At 39.4% G+C, this 17,912-nt stretch overlaps 1 protein-coding gene across 14 annotated transcripts in view; it reads left to right on the top strand.

The window, feature by feature from the left end:
• TP63 (tumor protein p63) overlaps positions 1-17,912 on the top strand; it is a 224,950-nt gene that overhangs the window by 194,960 nt on the left and 12,078 nt on the right. For 6 of the 14 annotated variants that reach the window (XM_070583419.1, XM_008540840.2, XM_070583421.1 and 3 more), the window contains 5 exons: positions 1,559-1,674; positions 2,665-2,774; positions 3,447-3,571; positions 5,755-5,837; positions 8,153-8,289. In XM_070583419.1, coding sequence (XP_070439520.1) covers positions 1,559-1,674; positions 2,665-2,774; positions 3,447-3,571; positions 5,755-5,837; positions 8,153-8,289 — 571 coding nt within the window. Of the gene's footprint in view, positions 1-1,558; positions 1,675-2,664; positions 2,775-3,446; positions 3,584-5,754; positions 5,838-8,152; positions 8,290-14,248; positions 15,662-17,912 lie in introns of those variants that run through there. The other 8 variants (XM_008540848.2, XM_008540827.2, XM_008540854.2 and 5 more) reach the window with 2 other exon arrangements.

A 17,912-nucleotide genomic window follows, 5' to 3' on the forward strand; every position in this document is an offset into this window, starting at 1 on the left:
AGAGGTCACTATTTCCAAGGGTTCCCTTACATCTGATATTCTAAGTTCTATGAAGTGGGGCTAAGTAAAGAACACAGAAAAGTGGAAAGAAAGGACAGGAGAATGCATAAGGATCCAACAAAGAGTGATGAGGGTACCAGAAGGTTGGGAGTTAGGATCCTTTATATAGAAAATATATTAAAAAATAGAAATATGGGTACGTAGCTAGAATGTGTGAATATAGAGAATATAATGGATGATAGAGAAAAATTAATGGAGAAAGAGAGCAGATAGAAATTTAAAAAGAGAAAATCAAGTTAAAATCCACCGTAACACAACTAATTTTTTTTTAAATGTTTGATCAATTCTTTTTTTTGTTTGTTTTTAAGATTTTATTTTTTTCCTTTTACTCCCCAAAGCCCCCCAGTACATAGTTGTATATTCTTGGTTGTGGGTCCTTCTAGTTGTGGCATGTGGGATGCTGCCTCAGCGTGGTTTGATGAGCAGTGCCATGTTCACGCCCAGGATTCGAACCAACGAAACACTGGGCCGCCAGCAGCGGAGCGCGCGAACTTAACCACTGGGCCACGGGGCAGGCCCAACACAACTATTTTTCACACACTAATTTCTAGGCCTTGTCCACATGACCTCAGTCATTCCTTTGCATCTTGCTTTTCATTTAACAATGTGCCATAAAGATTATTCCTCATAGCTGGGCTTCATTATAGGTTTCCATAATTGCCTTTGCTCCATCAAGATGACATAACTGTTTTTTAAAATTGTTTTCTCATTGTTTGACATAATAGTTGTTTTCAGTTTTTCCATAATAGATGATACTTCAGAGAGCATCTTGATACACTCAGCTTTTTACTTTTATTAAATACCAACTTTTGTAGAATAAGAATACCTTGTCAAAAGTTAAGAACACCAATACGGCTCCAATTCTTGGAGCAGCCTCTTTCTTTTGGAGCTCTGCCAAATACCACAATTTTGTGAAACTTTGCCTATGCTCTTTTTAAAATTTATGTCCCCTTTCTTATCCTCCAACCTGGGGCATTTTTAGCACAACAAACCAGTAAGTTTCTCATCTCCAGGACCAAAGCAAAGTCTAAAGATGGAAACTTTATGATGGAGAAAAGAATAGGCAAAGTAAAAGTTATGTCCTTGCCATCCGTTCCCATTTATTAAGTATTTTGCTGATCAATTTTTGGGCAGCATCTTCTCTCAAGCTGATTTTTTAAAATTAATTTTCTCCCTTTTTTTCCTTCCATTTTCCGGGGATGCTGGCAAAATTCCCTCTCTGTGTCAGGTCAGAGACATAGTCATAGAGTTCTGTGAAAGCTTGAGTCATTAACCTTAGGCACCAGAAACATAGGACTATTTCCTTACATATAGATGTGCATTCCAGTCCTTTCTGTTGCTATAAAGGTTTTGGCAGCTTCATGTATTAGATGTCTAGTAACAGGATCTGTTCCTTTTTTCAAGGATGTATATTTCCTCTATTACATGAACTATTCTGTCCATGCAGTTTCATTTTGAGGGTGAGGAACTAACTATTTTGTCCTTCTCTGTTCTGCAGGACAGATTGCCCCTCCTAGTCATTTGATTCGAGTAGAAGGGAACAGCCACGCCCAGTACGTAGAAGACCCCATCACAGGAAGACAGAGTGTGCTGGTACCTTATGAGCCACCCCAGGTAAAAAGATAAGGAGTGGGCAGACTTCAGAGAGCATTAGTTTCGCTGATAGCGGGTGTTTCAAGCAAGTATTTCTGTCATAGGCCTTGTCATCAAATATGTAACCTTTTTTATATTTCTTCTCTCCCTCTTCTCCACAGATCTCTTCTCTATCCCCTTCAAAACTCCTGAATTTGTACTACGTTAACTTGCTAACATGGCTCTGTGCTCATGTTCCCATCTTAAAGGCAGATAGCAATTGAACTTGCAGTTGGGTTAATACATGACATTATCTTATCCGGAGGATTTAATTGGCAATTATAGTGGATGTGCATCAATCCTGGATGCAAATATCCTTAAACTAGCCTGCAGATGGGAGACCCTAAGACGTTATCCCTTAGCTGAAGTTTGAATGAACAGCTGGCAGATTGGAAAAGTAGAATGGGGAAGTGCAAAGAACACTGTAATAGTGAGACCAGGTCTTTTAGTTTGCTGCCTTGCTGTGTGGATCTTTAGCTTGTGACTCTCCCTCTCTGGGCTTCAGTTTCCTCATCCATATGTGAGCACTTTGGATTAGATGATTTAATTCTGAGGACCTTTTAAGCTGCAGAGTGTTATTTATGGAAGTGTACACTAGGTTATACTGTTTTATCCAAATAGGGCAAATACCCCGGAGCCTTGTTGCTATAGTTGGTAATTTTTTCAGCTCTCCCTTTTCAATAATATTCATATATGTGAGGTACGCTATTTGAATTGGGTGATAAAGATCAGTTTGCAAATGAATAGGGTCAAAGATCATTGTTTTTTAAAGCCTGTCTCACCCAATATAGTGTCCAATGTTGCAAACATTAGCTTTAAGCTTCCCAAGAGGCAAGGCGAAGAGGAATCTATAATGAGTTTTAGAGCTCGCTTCATCAGAAGTGGAGTTGTTTACATAGTGGGAAGAATCAGGAAGGAAGAATATGAGTTCCAACCGTTGTTAACACAGGCTCTCTTTCCCTCTGCGTTCAGGTGGGCACTGAGTTCACGACGGTCCTGTACAATTTCATGTGCAACAGCAGCTGTGTTGGAGGCATGAACCGCCGTCCCATTTTAATCATTGTTACTCTGGAGACCCGAGAGTAAGTGGCAGTGGCGTAATTGTCGCTCTGCAAAAACCCTGGGCAGAAGGCAAAGTGAAATTGAGTCTGCTTTATCCTTCACTTCGCGTGGACAACAAAGAGCCACCCTTGATTTTGTCCTTTGTGTTTTCAATCCTTGCTGCAAATGCTTACATAAAAGATCTAAGAAAATGGAGATGGAACAGAGGGGATAAAGGCAGAGGGGAAAAAAAAAAAAACTGAGAAGGCATGCAAGCCACTTCATACCTGAATTCTTGACATTTGACTGGAATAGTTTCTGATTAGACAGTGTTTGTTTTCATGTGGCCCCCACGGCATTTAACAGTTTCTTTGAGTAAGTCTGGGCTGCCTAAGGGGATTTTATCCGGAGACATCCACTGGCTTAACTCAAGTTTCCTTCAAAATATGTAGCTAAATACAGCTGTTCTGCTAATGGCTTCGAGGTTCTTTGCAGAACAAATGGAATGTTATTTACTAATATTGCTTGTGGCATGTAAGCACTTTTGTGTTCTGCCAAATGCTTTTGGGTCCATTCTCAAAGCAGCCATGACTGAGCTGCTGGTGGTGGTGCACTGGTGATGGTCAGCGTCAGAAGTGGAAATGGAAGCACTCCAGGGGAGTTTTAAAATTCTTTTAATTTAACCCTTTCTTCCCCTCTTCTCTAATTCCTAGTGGGCAAGTCCTGGGCCGACGCTGCTTTGAGGCCCGGATCTGTGCTTGCCCAGGGAGAGACAGGAAGGCTGATGAAGACAGTATCAGAAAGCAGCAAGTGTCGGACAGCACAAAGAACGGCGATGGTACGAAGCGCCGTAAGTAGCTGTAGTGGCCAAATGGGGTAGGGTTGAGTCTTCTCCAGATACGGGGGCTTGCGAGGGATATTTGAGAAGCTGCATAATAAGACCTAAGGGCTTTAGGGGCAAGGCTAAATTGAGGCCTCAGAGCTGGTGAGAACAGCTATAACATTGATGGAAGTGCTGAAATGGACTCCAGGGTTGCACTACAGCTTTACAAAAGCGGGTAGTCTTTGTGAGGATTTCTTAGTCCAGCAATCCTCAAAATATGACCCCCAGACCCGGAGCATCAGCATCATCTGGAAACTGGGTAGAAATGCAAATTCTTAGTTCTCAGACTTGCTGAATCAGAAACTCCGGGTCTGAGGCCCAGCTATAGATGTTTGTAAGCCCTCCAGGTGACTCGAAGGCCAGCTAAAGTTTGAGAGCCCATATCTCAGCCTATTGGTATCAGTTTATCTTTCTGTTATTGAGCATGAGGGCTGAAAATAACAGCTGCCTACCTCATGAGTCTGTGGGAACAGGGAGATTTAAGAATGCGTTTCACAAAGCATAGCCTGGGGAATATGGAGATCTGGGTTTCACTGAGTCTGGACGTGACAGATATGACCCTCTTGGGACATCAGTGACCTCATGTGTAGTGAGTCTAAGGATTTAGTCACTTGTTTTCAAACTTCTTTTCAAAAACAAAATATTTCAAGGAACCCACGATGCAAAATAGATGAAAGCAAAGCTGCTCTAGTTGGAGGGCACAGGACTTGGGGGTGGTCTGGGGCTCCACATTCTGCTCACAGCCACACCTTGCCCATGAGGTATACCCCCACAGAGGCCTAGCCCTCCAGGTAACAAAGTTTGAAAACTACTGATCCACTGTGCTTGTAACTTGTGAGATTTCACTCTAGAGGGTGCCTTGCATAAGCCTGATATCACTACAAGTATTTTAAAGTACACCACACTATGATTTATTTCATGAAATAAGGTTTTAATCTTATTACTGATTAGTATCGAGAAGAAAGAGAAATTGTATTGTGTTTTACAGAACAACAGAATGCTGTGACAACTAGTCACCATCAACTTCTTGTCTAGCATGATTTGCTTTGTCTGTTAGTCTCTTACTCTCTCTCATTATTCCTCAAGAAATCATGTATAAATATTATTTTTATATATATATACATGAGATATATATATATATTTATATTCTATACATATAAAAACTTTGATCCCCACCGTAATTTTGGTCTTGGGTCTGTCTGGTAGCATAGTTCCTATATTCTTCCCTGAGCACCTCAGTCACCTACAAATGAATGACTTTCAGTAAGAACAGATTATCTGGGCCTGGCCTAGTGGTGTAGCAGTTAAGTTCCCATGCTCTGCTGCCGCAGCGTGGGGTTCACCAGTTCAGATCCCGGGCACAGACCTACGTACCACTTGTCAAGCCATGCTGTGGCAGGCCTCCCACGTATAAAGTAGAGGAAGATGGACACAGATGTTAGCTCAGGGCCAATCTTCCTCAGCAAAACGAGGAGGATTGGTAGTGGATGTTAGGTCAGAGCTAATCTTCCCCCCCTGGCAAAAAAAAAAAAAAAAAACCAAAACAGATCATCTGAAATTTGATAAAAGGATCATCTCTATACCCTGGATCCTGGGTGTGGTTTCTAATTTGGGAAATCTTAGGGATTTATGAGCTTAATTCACTCATTTACCAAGAGAAAACTGAGGTCCTGGAAAGTGAAACTGCTTGTCAGAAGTTGTGTGATGTGTGTACTAACGTGGGAGGGGTGAACGCACAAGGCTGAAGGGATTGGCAAGACAGCCTCTTCAACGTGCATTTACCTCCTTGGAAGATAAATGACCTGAAAAATAAAACACAGACCAATTTATCTTCCTTTCCTTAACAGCTGCTCACAGACACACGCCAGTGTGACCTAGGGATTCCTGCAGTACTCCTTAGGCCAAAGGCCATTTCCCAGCATCTCGAATTTCTTCCTTTCACTTGTCCTGCCTCGCCTTCCCCCCACCTTATTATTGTTAGGTTTACGCTTAATGTAAAAGCAATCATCACCAATTAAAGGGATGATTAGAACTGGAAACTAATCTCACGGGTTTTGCTGGTGCTATTGTCTGTTTAATAAGTGTATTATTGCCTCAGAAATGTTCCCAGGATGAAACTTGCATGTTTCCTCCACCAGCTTTTCGTCAGAACACACATGGCATCCAGATGACGTCCATCAAGAAACGAAGATCTCCAGATGATGAACTATTATACTTACCAGTGAGTCTCTCTTGGGCCTTCAGGACTGCTGCATTTCCACCTTCTCTGAGCGAGCTTTTACTCTGTGGTCGTCTTCTGATGGTCTGTGACAATGAGATCGGGGTGATGGTGGCTAGTGAGATAAGACAGAATGTATTGTTTGCAAAATCAGGAAATTATCCCTTCCCTTCACAGTTTTGGAATATATTAGTAGTGTGTGCTCCTCAACTTATTACTCACCCAGTCAAAGCTACCCTCCTAATAGAATTTTTCTTAGTCAAATATTTAAAATGAATCTGTCCTTCATGTTCAAGAAGAAGTTTATCCTCGACAGCATGGCCATAGCAATTTAGCACTAAAATTTTGTCAGAAAGAGTTCACAACGTGGATCATACAACAATGATAGAGAATGGACCGTGATTTCTTTCAGGGAGTGCTATAAAGAAAGCCCAGCAGGGCAGAATCCTCAATTATATGCGAATGGCCAGAAGACTCGGCCCAATTGTTGTGTAAGAGCGATGTTCACTCCTAGAAGGAAGAGTAATCGTCTCAAGGTCACTAAGGTGCCCTTTTTTAGACTAGGATTGCAGTTTGTTGAATTCTTATTACCTTAGGGCTTTGCCATCTACAGTGGCAGCAAAGTTTTGGTAATCAGGATAGCCCTTGACGCCATCTAAACTGACACGCAGCACAGACAAGCAAGGCCAAGGGATTTGACCGGGAGCTGTCACCTTGCGATTGAAGCTGAAACACCTCAACAGGTTTGGGTGTGCCATACTTGCTTCCCTCCCTTATTTGGGCCTTGTCCATCAGGGGAATAAGCTGCTTACTGTAAGAACCAGCAGACGGTGAGTGAACTAAGATTCTCAGTGTCTTCTTTCCCAGGCTACATATGGAAACTGACTAGTGAACTTTAAGTTAAACATTTTCCTGATATACTAAATATTCCAATAAAACCTAAAATGTTTTCAGCTGCTAAGATAGGAACCACTTGAAAAGCTGTTTTTCTATGAAATTTCAGTTTGTACTAATGAAGCAGGTACCCTGTAATCATTTACATCTTTTTAGTGAAGAGTTGACCAAGGAGTTTAGCTGAAGTGTGTGAAGAAAGAAAAACTCTTTCATTTTAACAAAATTTGGTTATTTGTTGAATGGCAAATATGCCAGACCCTGAGCATTTAGAGATCAGTGTGATATAATTTTTACCTTCAAAGAGCTTGCCTCCTAGTGAGGAGGAAAACGGTTACAAGGTAATGAAATAAATGCTTCAGCAGAGCTGGGCCTGAGACTGGGGGAGCATGTAGGAAGGATGGAAAACTCGGCCTGAAAGAGGGAGATCAGGATTCTCAGAGAAGGTGATCTGAGATCTGGGATGAGTAGGAGTTAACCCAACAAAAGGTAGAGAAAATCCTCCCAATATCTGAATTCTGACCAACTCTGCCTCTCATACTCAGGGAGGGACAAGGGTGAGGCAGGTGAAGTGTGTCTAGGGGGCAGAATTTCAATAGGCACTCACTCTCGGGGCCCTGCAAATGCGCTGCGTGTCCACTGGCCTCACCCTAGTCCTGGCCCTGCTCATACTTTTTAGTGTGAGAGTGTCTTAAAGAGAGAAGTACATTTTACTCAGCTGAAAACGTTTGTCCTTCCAGAGACAGTTAGAGTTAATGCTCGTTATTTGCAGTAGTTATGTTTTATCACGCCATTGTGAACACTGTACTAGCAAATACAAAATCATTTCTCCTAGAGGAAATACAGGATTCGGTTCCTATGAGCTTTTGGTTACAGCGTTTCAGCAATTGATCAATACAAAACCTTGGTTTGTGAGTGTTTCTCTTGAAAAACACCTTATTTAGTATATATGTTGATTCATTAACACTGTAACTCATGCCTGAGTGAAGCTTATCGAATGCATATTTTCTCCATAAGACACATCGTGGTCTTCTTGCACTCAGGAACACTAGACAGCACTTCCCCACTACACTTGGGAGCCATTTTACACAGCCAACTCATCAAGCAAATATCACAAAAATGTGAAAAATGTGGCACTAAATAGACTACTAAAAGGACACTTGTTTGTAACATAAGAGCTGAAACTAGAAGGCAGAACATCTCATTCCACCTCAGCTGGGAACATGCATGGATGACTCAAATTTTCCATCGCTCTGCACGTGTCTGCGAATGACCGCAAGGTGCTGCGGGTATTGATTTTCAGGTTTCAAATAAACTTTAGCAAGTAGACAAATGAGTGAATCCACAAAACGTGAGGATTGACTGTACCTCTGATAGCTCTGCAGTTCTTCATTTTTCCTTCTCTTTCCTTCTGCTCTCTTCCACAGGTGAGGGGCCGTGAGACTTATGAAATGCTGTTGAAGATCAAAGAGTCGCTGGAACTCATGCAGTACCTTCCTCAGCACACGATTGAAACCTACAGGCAGCAGCAGCAGCAGCAGCACCAGCACTTACTTCAGAAACAGTGAGTGTGTCAATGTGTCATTTTAGGAGGCGCAAGAGTGCCTATTTGTTCGGATCAGCAATAGCGTGATTGGTGGGTGATGTAGAAGGTGAGGTTATGAGACAGCAGAATGTAAGAGGGTCAGATGAGCTAGTGTGGGGCTCCTTTTTCAGTTTCAGCAAACTTCTATGTTTCTTATCACCTTCACTTTAAGAAATTTTGCCTATCTTCTGAAATTGAATACAAACCATATCAGGTAAATTATTAAGAGACTCACACTAACAGTTAGCTCTGCCGTTTGTACCCCTGATCCATACACATCTATCAATAATAGAAAATTGAGTACACACTCTATTCTAATAATATTGTATATATTTGAAAACGTGTAATCTTCCCTCACCACAATGAATTGTCTTGTACATCTTCTGGGATGCATACAGTCTGCTTTTGGGAAATCAGTTACAGACTAGGGATAGCATGCAGCTTTTACTATAAAGTGACTTCTTTGAGTTCTGTGCTAAGAAGGATTGAGACCTAGTGCGTGCTTACTGGGAAAATGTCTGGATGCAGAAGGGCAAAGTGGCATCATATTGCCATGTTTTAGCATCTCTGCTCTGGGTTGTCTTCCAGAAATGCAGTACATTTTTACACAAATTGGGCCAGATTTTGCAACCATTTTAGAAGATACATACAACCTATTTATATGTTTCTACCTTGACACTTGGGTCTTTGATGATGTTAATTGTTTTATGACAAACCAGAACAGAATAGCTCTTGTGAAAGGCAGGGAAGTGGGTGAATCAGAACTCTGTTTATATTTACCCTTCTGTGGTTAAGATTTATCTCTTGTTAGCTTAATTAAGATATTGTGTCTACTGGAAGCGTTGCCAGAGTCTCTGTAGATAGATGTAAAATGTATATATTTTGGCCTATTTGAATAATTCAAACATTTGACTTTACTCTTCAGGCAAAAAGAAACGAAGCCAAAACCATCTTGCCTAAGGCAAAGATTGTCTTTTACAAGAGAAATGTGAATGAACAATAAATAATGGTTCTTTTCTGATATATTGTTAGCTACTATAGAGAGAGAGCTGTGGAAATTGTAATAAGAGGGCTCATTATTCTTTTTTTAATCAACATGAATGCAGTTGAGGAGGCGGGGCTGCATCTCTGATAGTCAGGAAACATCCTTGAGTACCTATGGGCTACGGGCTGTGGGGTGGGCAGCAGAGGGATAGAAATGAAGTGACTCTTTTTAAAGGGTTTTAGACTAGTTAAGCATTTAAGACTCTTTTTTTGCCTGAAAGAGATCTCACCATATACTTTTAGCATGAAATTTTGCAAATCATAATTATAAGGTTTTATGTGTAAGGCTGAGTGGAAAGTTTAATCAGGAAGTTCCTTGAGGACACAGAGTATTCCAAAGTAGAATTAGAACTCAAGGTGCAGACAAATTCCCATTGCCAGTCCTATAGATCTTTTAGGATAACAGATAGAACTATGTTAATATATTCGAATGCAAAGCTGATTTAGCTCTTATAAAATCATACAACAGGGATCAAAGAAACAGACCTGTAACATCATTTACAGACCCAGAGCAGATATGCCTTCCCCAAGATATGCATGTCATGATATTTAAGAAACTCTCAAGTTGCCTTCAGTTCACTCTGGAAATGTTTGGCTCAGCCAAAATGACCTCAGAAGAATTATACAGTAACTCATGCTGAACTAGTTGCTCTGTGATAGTTTCCTGTCTTTTTTTCAGTTAACAAGAAAAGTTATGTCATATCAAATTGATATTTATTAAATGTTGTGGTTTAGAATATCTGACTATCTAGCACAGGGATTGGCAACCTTTTTTTCTATAAAGCACCGATGGTAAATATCTTAGGCCTTCTGGCCCACATGGTCTCTTGCAGAAATTCAGTTCTGCCTTTGTAGCACAGAAACAACCACAGACAATATGTAAATAAATAAGAGTGGCTGTTACAATAAAGCTTTATTTTATGGACACTGAAATTTAAATTTCATCTGATTTTCCTGTCTTAAACTATTCTTCCTCTTTTGAATTTTTCCCACTTTTTAAAAATGGAAAACCATTCTTAGCTTTTGGGCCAGATTTGGGTCATTCACTGTAGTTTGCCAATCCTTGTTCTAGATAAATGAGTGCCTCTTCCTTCGTTGCTTCTTGAGGCTCAGATATTTTGATGGGAGTATTTGGAAGCTAATATGTATATTCTAAGGTAGAAAGATAGTAAAAGGTTTCAGGAAATCTTTTAAGGTGACATTTCAGTGTCTAACAAAATGACAGCCTTGAACAGAGATCTCTTTTGTCTGAGAAAGTTAGACATGCCCATTCAGACACAAAATATGGTTAATCATGCAACCCTGTCATCAGCTTAGACTGGACTTGATTCATGTAGCAAACTTTTACTGATCTGCTATGTGAAAACGTAAAGGATAGAGATGAGAAAGATGGGGTTCCTGCCTTCCCATTGTTTACAATTTCATGGTGAATTCCCAACTAGAACACCTTTTGAATCTTAAGAAAGCTCTGGAAATTTATTCTCAGCATCATTTAAGTTAATAGGACAATTTTAAACAGCTTCTCTAGATCATGCAATAAAGGGAATAGTTTTGTGTCATAGTTTTAGAAACTTTACATGCTAAGAGGACCCACCTCCGTCTGTTGGGGGCGTATACTATTTGTGTTTGTTTACTTGGAGTACATGAAAATACACAGCCCTTTGTTCCCACATGATGAGTTTTCCAGTGCTTAGAACTTATCCAGTCTGCCTGGCTGGCATTTGTCTCAAGGGAAATTATTTTATTTATAATTTGTATTTCATAAAACAATCTATTTCATCAAAGAAGAAAATGTGTCTGAAAATTGTGTTATATTAAAAAGCCCAAAAGGTTTTAGAGATCTATTTTCACTGTTTTGTACGTGTGGCCGTAGATAAATAGAGAAGAATTAGTAGCTTCCTAGTTCTCTGGGGTGTCCGTTTAAAAGCATCGCTGCATGTGTTTGAGTTGTTATCTCACGGTGGATAAGAGCTAACTTCAGCTGTGGTAACTTGTGCATGGAAATCTAACAGACTGCAAAAGGAAATCTTTGCAAATATAGACATTTGGTCTAATTATGCCTTTGTTACATTATGTATACGTGGGTCTCCAATGATAGATATATGTAAATTCTCCAGTTGCTGTATTCTTCAGTTGAGATTTTTCAGCTCTTTTATTTTCATGTAAATCTCCAAAAAGAGCATGAATGAGTAGACAGAGAAAAATGGAAATCTAATTCCCTGGCAATCATTTGAAAAGAGTAAATCAGCTTGGAAAATGCCTATAATAGCCTGTGATTTCCTTTCCAAAAACATAGTACCAATTTTATGCTGGTAAGGAATCAATTTTGTACTTTTCTTTATAGTAGAGGAAAAATAAGTGGGAAGGGAATACACTTTCTACAAGGTGGCAATGCAATATTTTTAGTTTACTCTATTAGTTTCCCGCTGTGTGTTTTCTCTCTGCTTGCTTTTTCCTTTGTGCATGGTTTTCCTTTTTCAAAAATTCCTTCGCAATTACCTTCATGATCATAGGCTTTATGAAGGGTAAATTTTACACTGAGTTTTTATGAATCAAATTGTTATAGATATAAGTAGGCTTTATACCATTTATGAAGAAATTTGATTTTAGTTGGTTTGCTCACACTGGTATAAACATAGAGGGTTATGTTTATAAAGCCAGAATCTAGCAGGAAGATAAATTGGACCCATTCTTAACTCTAGACTCCTCGCCTTCATATTTTCAAGAGATGTTAACTCTTAAGACAGCTTTAAAGAAGCCCTTGAGACCTACTTAGCAATCTTTTGACTTATATACTTTAGACCAATGCTATTTCTTTTTCACTTTTTTCTGTAGTTTATCCTCCTTCTTGGCTTCCATCCTGACCTCAGACCAACATCACTTTATTAAAATTTTACCTACCCTAATTCTTGCTTTCATCTGGAAAATTATTTTTGAGTTTCTACGGGATGAATTCATTTTAATTTTAATACAAATATGTGACATCCTTAGTGTTTCCTTCTTCTTTATGATCACTTGTTGATTGTGGCTTGTTAGTAACACAGGTCAGAGGATACTGGAGCAGAGCGGGATCCTCAGGACCATAGTTCTAACCCCTTCATTCTATGATTGGAAAACTGAGGCCTAATAAACTACACCTGTCATTTCATAGCCAGTTCATAATAAAGCTAAGACTAGACTCAGATTTGGAAGACAGAGCTCTTTGCAATGTTCTGGTCAGCTTCATTAATCACAAAAGTTCTAAGAGTAAAGCAAGCATGTATTCCCTCTTTCCTGACTCTGTATCTGTCAGTTGATATTTATCCTTGTGGTTTCAGTGTAAAGTCTTATTTCCTTAAGCTCATTTGTCTATGATTTTCTTCATGAACATTGATAGCTTTTGCTCATATTTATGTATCTAAGGGAGAAGCAAGCAATATTTTCAGGATTTTCAATGTAGAAGAGCGCGAAGGACACAAATCTCCCTCTATCTCACTGAAAGGTGTGATAAACCACGTTTCTAAGTTTGATTTAGAAATCGTCCACATTTCCAGAGTATTTGTTTGAAATGGCCAGTTTCATAGATTAAAAACAGGTAAATTTTGGCAGATTCGCATGGTTCAGGCTTACAGGTCATGGAACTGCACAAGCTTTTACAGTCTGCACAGTGATACTTTTTGAACTTTGCAGCTATGCTATGAGGTTGTCAGGGGAGAGATTTATTAGCTCCAAATTGGTAATGAGGAAAAAACTCAGATGCATTAAACTAAGGTAGATTAAATCACTTTTCAAAGTTCTCACACCTCATTGCAGAACTGATCTCAGTTCTAGGTCTCAAAGTTTGAACTCCCTTGGTCCATATGCTCATATCATAACTAAAACATGACTTCTGCATGTTGTCTCATTCAGTCCTTGCTCCGAGAGACGTCCTAAAATGTAACATCCAAACAAGAAGTCAAAGCTATTCTTCTTTAGTTGGCAGTAAATTGCTTCCCTACTAATTTGATTTCTGGCGTATTCTTTATGATGGTACCAATTCTTGCTGAGATGGTTCACTGAATCCCAGCACTAACCAACTGAAAATGACTTTGTTTCTTTGCAAGGAGTAACCAAATGTGATTCAAAAGCCATCTGGGAAACAATTTCCAGACAGTTCGTGGGGTTGCACAACCTTTAGCAAAATAAACTGATCTGTTCTTGGCATCGTTATAGCATAATTGATTTCTGAATTATGCAAAAGTTGCTTTCATGAGTTTGATATGTGCATCTATAGGCAAATTTGTGACTGAAGGGATTAAGATATTTATCCTTCTCCATCTGGGCACATTCAAAATGCTCGTTAATAGTTCTTTACAATGCATGATGACACAGCCCCCAGACTGATAAGACCATATTTCTTCATACTTCATAGTTAGGCGAGACAGGAGCAGTAATGAGGTATCATAATTGGGTGGATGACATTTACAAAATATTAAAGTTAATTCTTGTCTCTGCATTCCCTTTTTCAATGAATCGAGTCCGATATGCCAAGCTCTGTGCTGAGTTCCTTGACCTTCCTTGTCTCACTTGTCCTCAACTGAATCACTCATGGAGCTTCTTTAATGTATGCTTGGGCCCCAGCCTAGTCTCAGAAACTAAGGGGGAAAATACATTTTTTTAAGTTCTACAGGTGATTCTGATAGTTCTGGTTGACTACCACGCCTTATATCATTTCTTCTTCCTAAAAAGCTTGAGAAGTCACCTCCGAATAATTTTAAAGGAGGATAAAGAAGAAGGAGCAAAAATAGCCTTAAGGGCATGCCATTCTGTCTATACTATGATCATGAAGGTAGGAGGATGTGTTTCTGTATTCAATTGATTTGAATATATGAAGTCCTAAGCCTTCATCTTTTCTTTTCTCTGGTTCCCCCTGCAGTCTCCTTTCAGCCTGCTTCAGGAATGAACTTGCGGAGCCCCGGAGAGAAACTCCGAAACAATCTGACGTCTTCTTTAGACATTCCAACCTCCCAAACCGATCAGTGTACCCATAGAGCCCTGTCTCTGTATTTTGAGCGTGTGTGTTTGTTGTGTTTCCCTGTGTGTGTGTGTGTGTGTGTGTGTGTGTGTGTGTGTATCCAGCCCTTGTATGCAGGACTTGAAGACAGTTTGGCTCAGAGACCCAACTGCTCAAAGGCACACAGCCACTAGTGAGAAAATCTTTTGAAGGGACTCAAAACTTTACAAGAAAGGACATTTTCTGCAGATTGTGTATCTTAGATCTAGTGTTGGTCGGTCAGGAACCCCTGTGTTTGTGAGCTTTTGTGTTGTTTCTTGGGAGGGAGGGGCTCAGGCTGGGAAGAGGGGCATTAAGATGTTTTTTGGAACCCTTTTCTGTTACCTTCTGTTGTGTCTGAAAACTCATGAAGAAGCTATTGAGCAGGTCTCAAACTTAAGATGTCTTTTTAAGAAAAGGAGAAAAAGTTGTTATTGTCTGTGCATAAATAAATTGTAAGTGACTGAGGGACTCAGTCAGGCCCTTTTAATGCTGGTCATGCAAGAATATTGCAAATAGTAACAAACTAAGGTGTCAAGTGTACTGCTGGGCAGAGAGGTGATGATTACTGTAAACAGCCAATGTGGGGGATGTTCTTTTCTTCTTTTTGAAAACTTGCATTATTAGTATCCTCCCCTCCTGTGTAGGTAGAAAGTTCATTAATGCTGGATCAGATCCTACCACTGCCGCCGTATGTCAGCATCTGATAAGATAGTCGTCCTTGCTCGTGGAAAACCCGACCTGTCCCCAAAACTGTTGTTTAGACGCCAAGGCGGGTAAACCTATTTTGTCATTTTGATGGAGGGTAAAACCACCCTAGTGATACTGTTCCAGGCAGTTATATATCATTCTTCAAAGCCCAAAATGGAGTTCAAAGTCCTCTCACCAAATTGATGGTTAATTTGTTTGATTGGAGCTCCTACCCCTCAAACCCCCCATAAAACTAGCCATATTGCAGACACTGCTCAAACTCTTTCCCCCGGGAGACTTAGGTTTTAAGTGCTGTCCAAGCAGACACGTGTTAAAATCACCACTCCTGACCTAAAAATTAAAAATAGAGTAGATGACTTTCTTGTTTGGCTCAAAGAATTTAGAGAATCTATTTCCTTCTGTTTTAAAAACATATTTTAAAAGAATAGTATAAAGACTTTAAAAATCCCTGCCTTCCTCTATCTCCCCACACCAGATCACCAGCTCTTTATTCTGTGTCACCACAACAATGATTTCTTGTTATTGAGGCTGTTGCTTTACGGATGTGTGATTTTAATTTTCAATAAACTTTTGCATCTTGGTTTATCTTGCTGTTTTTCTTTTCTGTCTCTTTTGCTTTTTTTTATTCCTTAAATACTAGAATATTTTCATTTAAGTGTTTGAACTACCGTGTGTACGTGTAGAGAATAAGAAAAACAGAGCAATCATTTGGTTCTGTCTGCAGTTCTGTTAGTGTTTGGTGTGTTTATTTAAAATACTCTGTATCAAAGTTATCAATGCTAAAAATAAATTACAATGCCTACACTGACTTGAAAACATATTTTAGCTTTGGGAATGTTTCGTTTCATCGTGAGGAGATGGGCACTGTAACGTCACACCTCTGAACAAGTCTCAACTTACATCTGAACTTGCCAAATTTACTAAAAGTAATTTAAACAAATTGAAATTTATGAAATAATTTGCCTTCTGTGACATAGACAATAGCAAATACTCACCCAGAAATCTATAGCGGAACCTATTGTCCAATGCTTTTTTTAGAGAATTACAGCATGTTCTGATCTTTGAGTAATTAATTTTAAAAGCTTTAAAACCAGTTGCTCTAAATAAAAATAATTTAGCAGCTTAGAAAAAATACTTAGGGAAAATGTCTTTATGTCTAAGATAAATGTATATTAGCAAAATCAGATGATCTTGTTACATTTGCAGTGTTTTCAATTAACATAATAACTTTGATTCACAAGTCCCCTTGAAGGGTTAATGAGTATGTTTAGTTTTTTTAAACATTTGCTTTTTCTTTCAGAAGTTTTTTTCTTTAACATTATTTTTATGTAAGTTTTTGATGTGTTTATGGCGACTTTTATTTGAATGCACATATTTGAACTGATGGACAGTATTTTATAATTATGGTTAATCTAGCTAGAGAATACATGCTGCCCTCTGTCTTTAGAAGCTGGATGGCCCAGCTAGAGAGAAAACTTACAGGCAGGGCAGTACCGGGCAAAATGGAGAGGAAGAACAATTTCTTTTCTGATGTTCCATGTTTTCCCTTTTTTTGACCTTCCTCATACCAGGGAGTTTTTGCTCTACCCCCAGTCTCCCTTTTCCCTCTCAGATTCTGCACCTCAGAAATGGTTTGGAGAAATAAATTTACCCTGAGGTATCTCAAATTCTACTTAAGAGTGTTGCTTTTTAATTGACAATGGAAATTTACGACAAAAGAGGGAATCCTGTGGTGGAATTCCAGGCATTCCTAGCAAGGGAGAGATGACTTTGAATTTGTGTCTTCTCAAGAATTTTGACTCTCTTACCACATGGAGAGTCACTAGACTTGGAGTCAGGAAATTGATTTCTAATCCTGGATGACCAAAGATCACTTATAGCTCTGAAATAGTGAATTTTATTCGTAACAATGTATACAGAAGCCTAAGTTGTTAAAGTACTGGGACTTGACTTCACCAGGATTTCTCTTCAAAACTAGAAATGGTTAAGCTGACTTATATTGAAAAATAATAAATGGCCTATAAAATGGTCAAAAATAAAGACCACAAAGGCAAAGGGAGGAACGCGTTGTAACACGATTTGGAAGAAGGCATTTGCTGTAACTGAGGGTCTAGAGAAAGTGCAAAGCTTTTAAAGGTTTTTTATTTTCCTAGCGGTGGACATTAAGGTTTTAAGCTTCCATTAGCTCTTGCTGTACCTTTGATTGATTTAGGGGAATGGGAGAAATAGATAGAGGTCTCTTTAGGTTACAGAGGACCAACCTGCCTCTGGAGTCTGGACGATCTGGCATCTTAGGTACTTTGGGGTTGGCAAAGATAGTTAGAAGAAGAAGCACCTAGCAAAACATCTCTTGGCTACCTTGCCTTGTGCTTTCTTACACTTTGATATGGACTTATAGATGTTCCTAAACACATCCAAATGTGCTGACTCTTATGCTAAGTTTCTACACAGGGATGGAATAGATTTGGAAGTGCTTGGTGATGGCTGGAGGGGCTCCCTTTACTAAACCCCTTATTTCCTGCTCTATCTCACTCTCCCACATTTCTTTTCCACTCCGTCCATTTCTTGATTCTGTAACCTATTGCTCATGACTATCTTATTTCTGGGACGGTACCAGAGAATGAAAGAAAAAAAACTCTTGGACTAGGAGCCAGGAGACCTCTTGACACATCATTTAACAATGTGTGACTTGGGCACATTTTTTCTTAGAGCCTTATATTTACCCATCTCTATAATAGGCATAATGATTTCTGCCTATCCCTGCCCTGCCACACCATAACATCCTTCACAGGGATGTGAGAATCATTCAGAAAATGGATAAAGGAGAGCTTGGTAA

This window comes from Equus przewalskii, chromosome 18, assembly GCF_037783145.1.
Source record: "Equus przewalskii isolate Varuska chromosome 18, EquPr2, whole genome shotgun sequence".
In the NCBI taxonomy this organism is placed as follows: domain Eukaryota; kingdom Metazoa; phylum Chordata; class Mammalia; order Perissodactyla; family Equidae; genus Equus; species Equus przewalskii.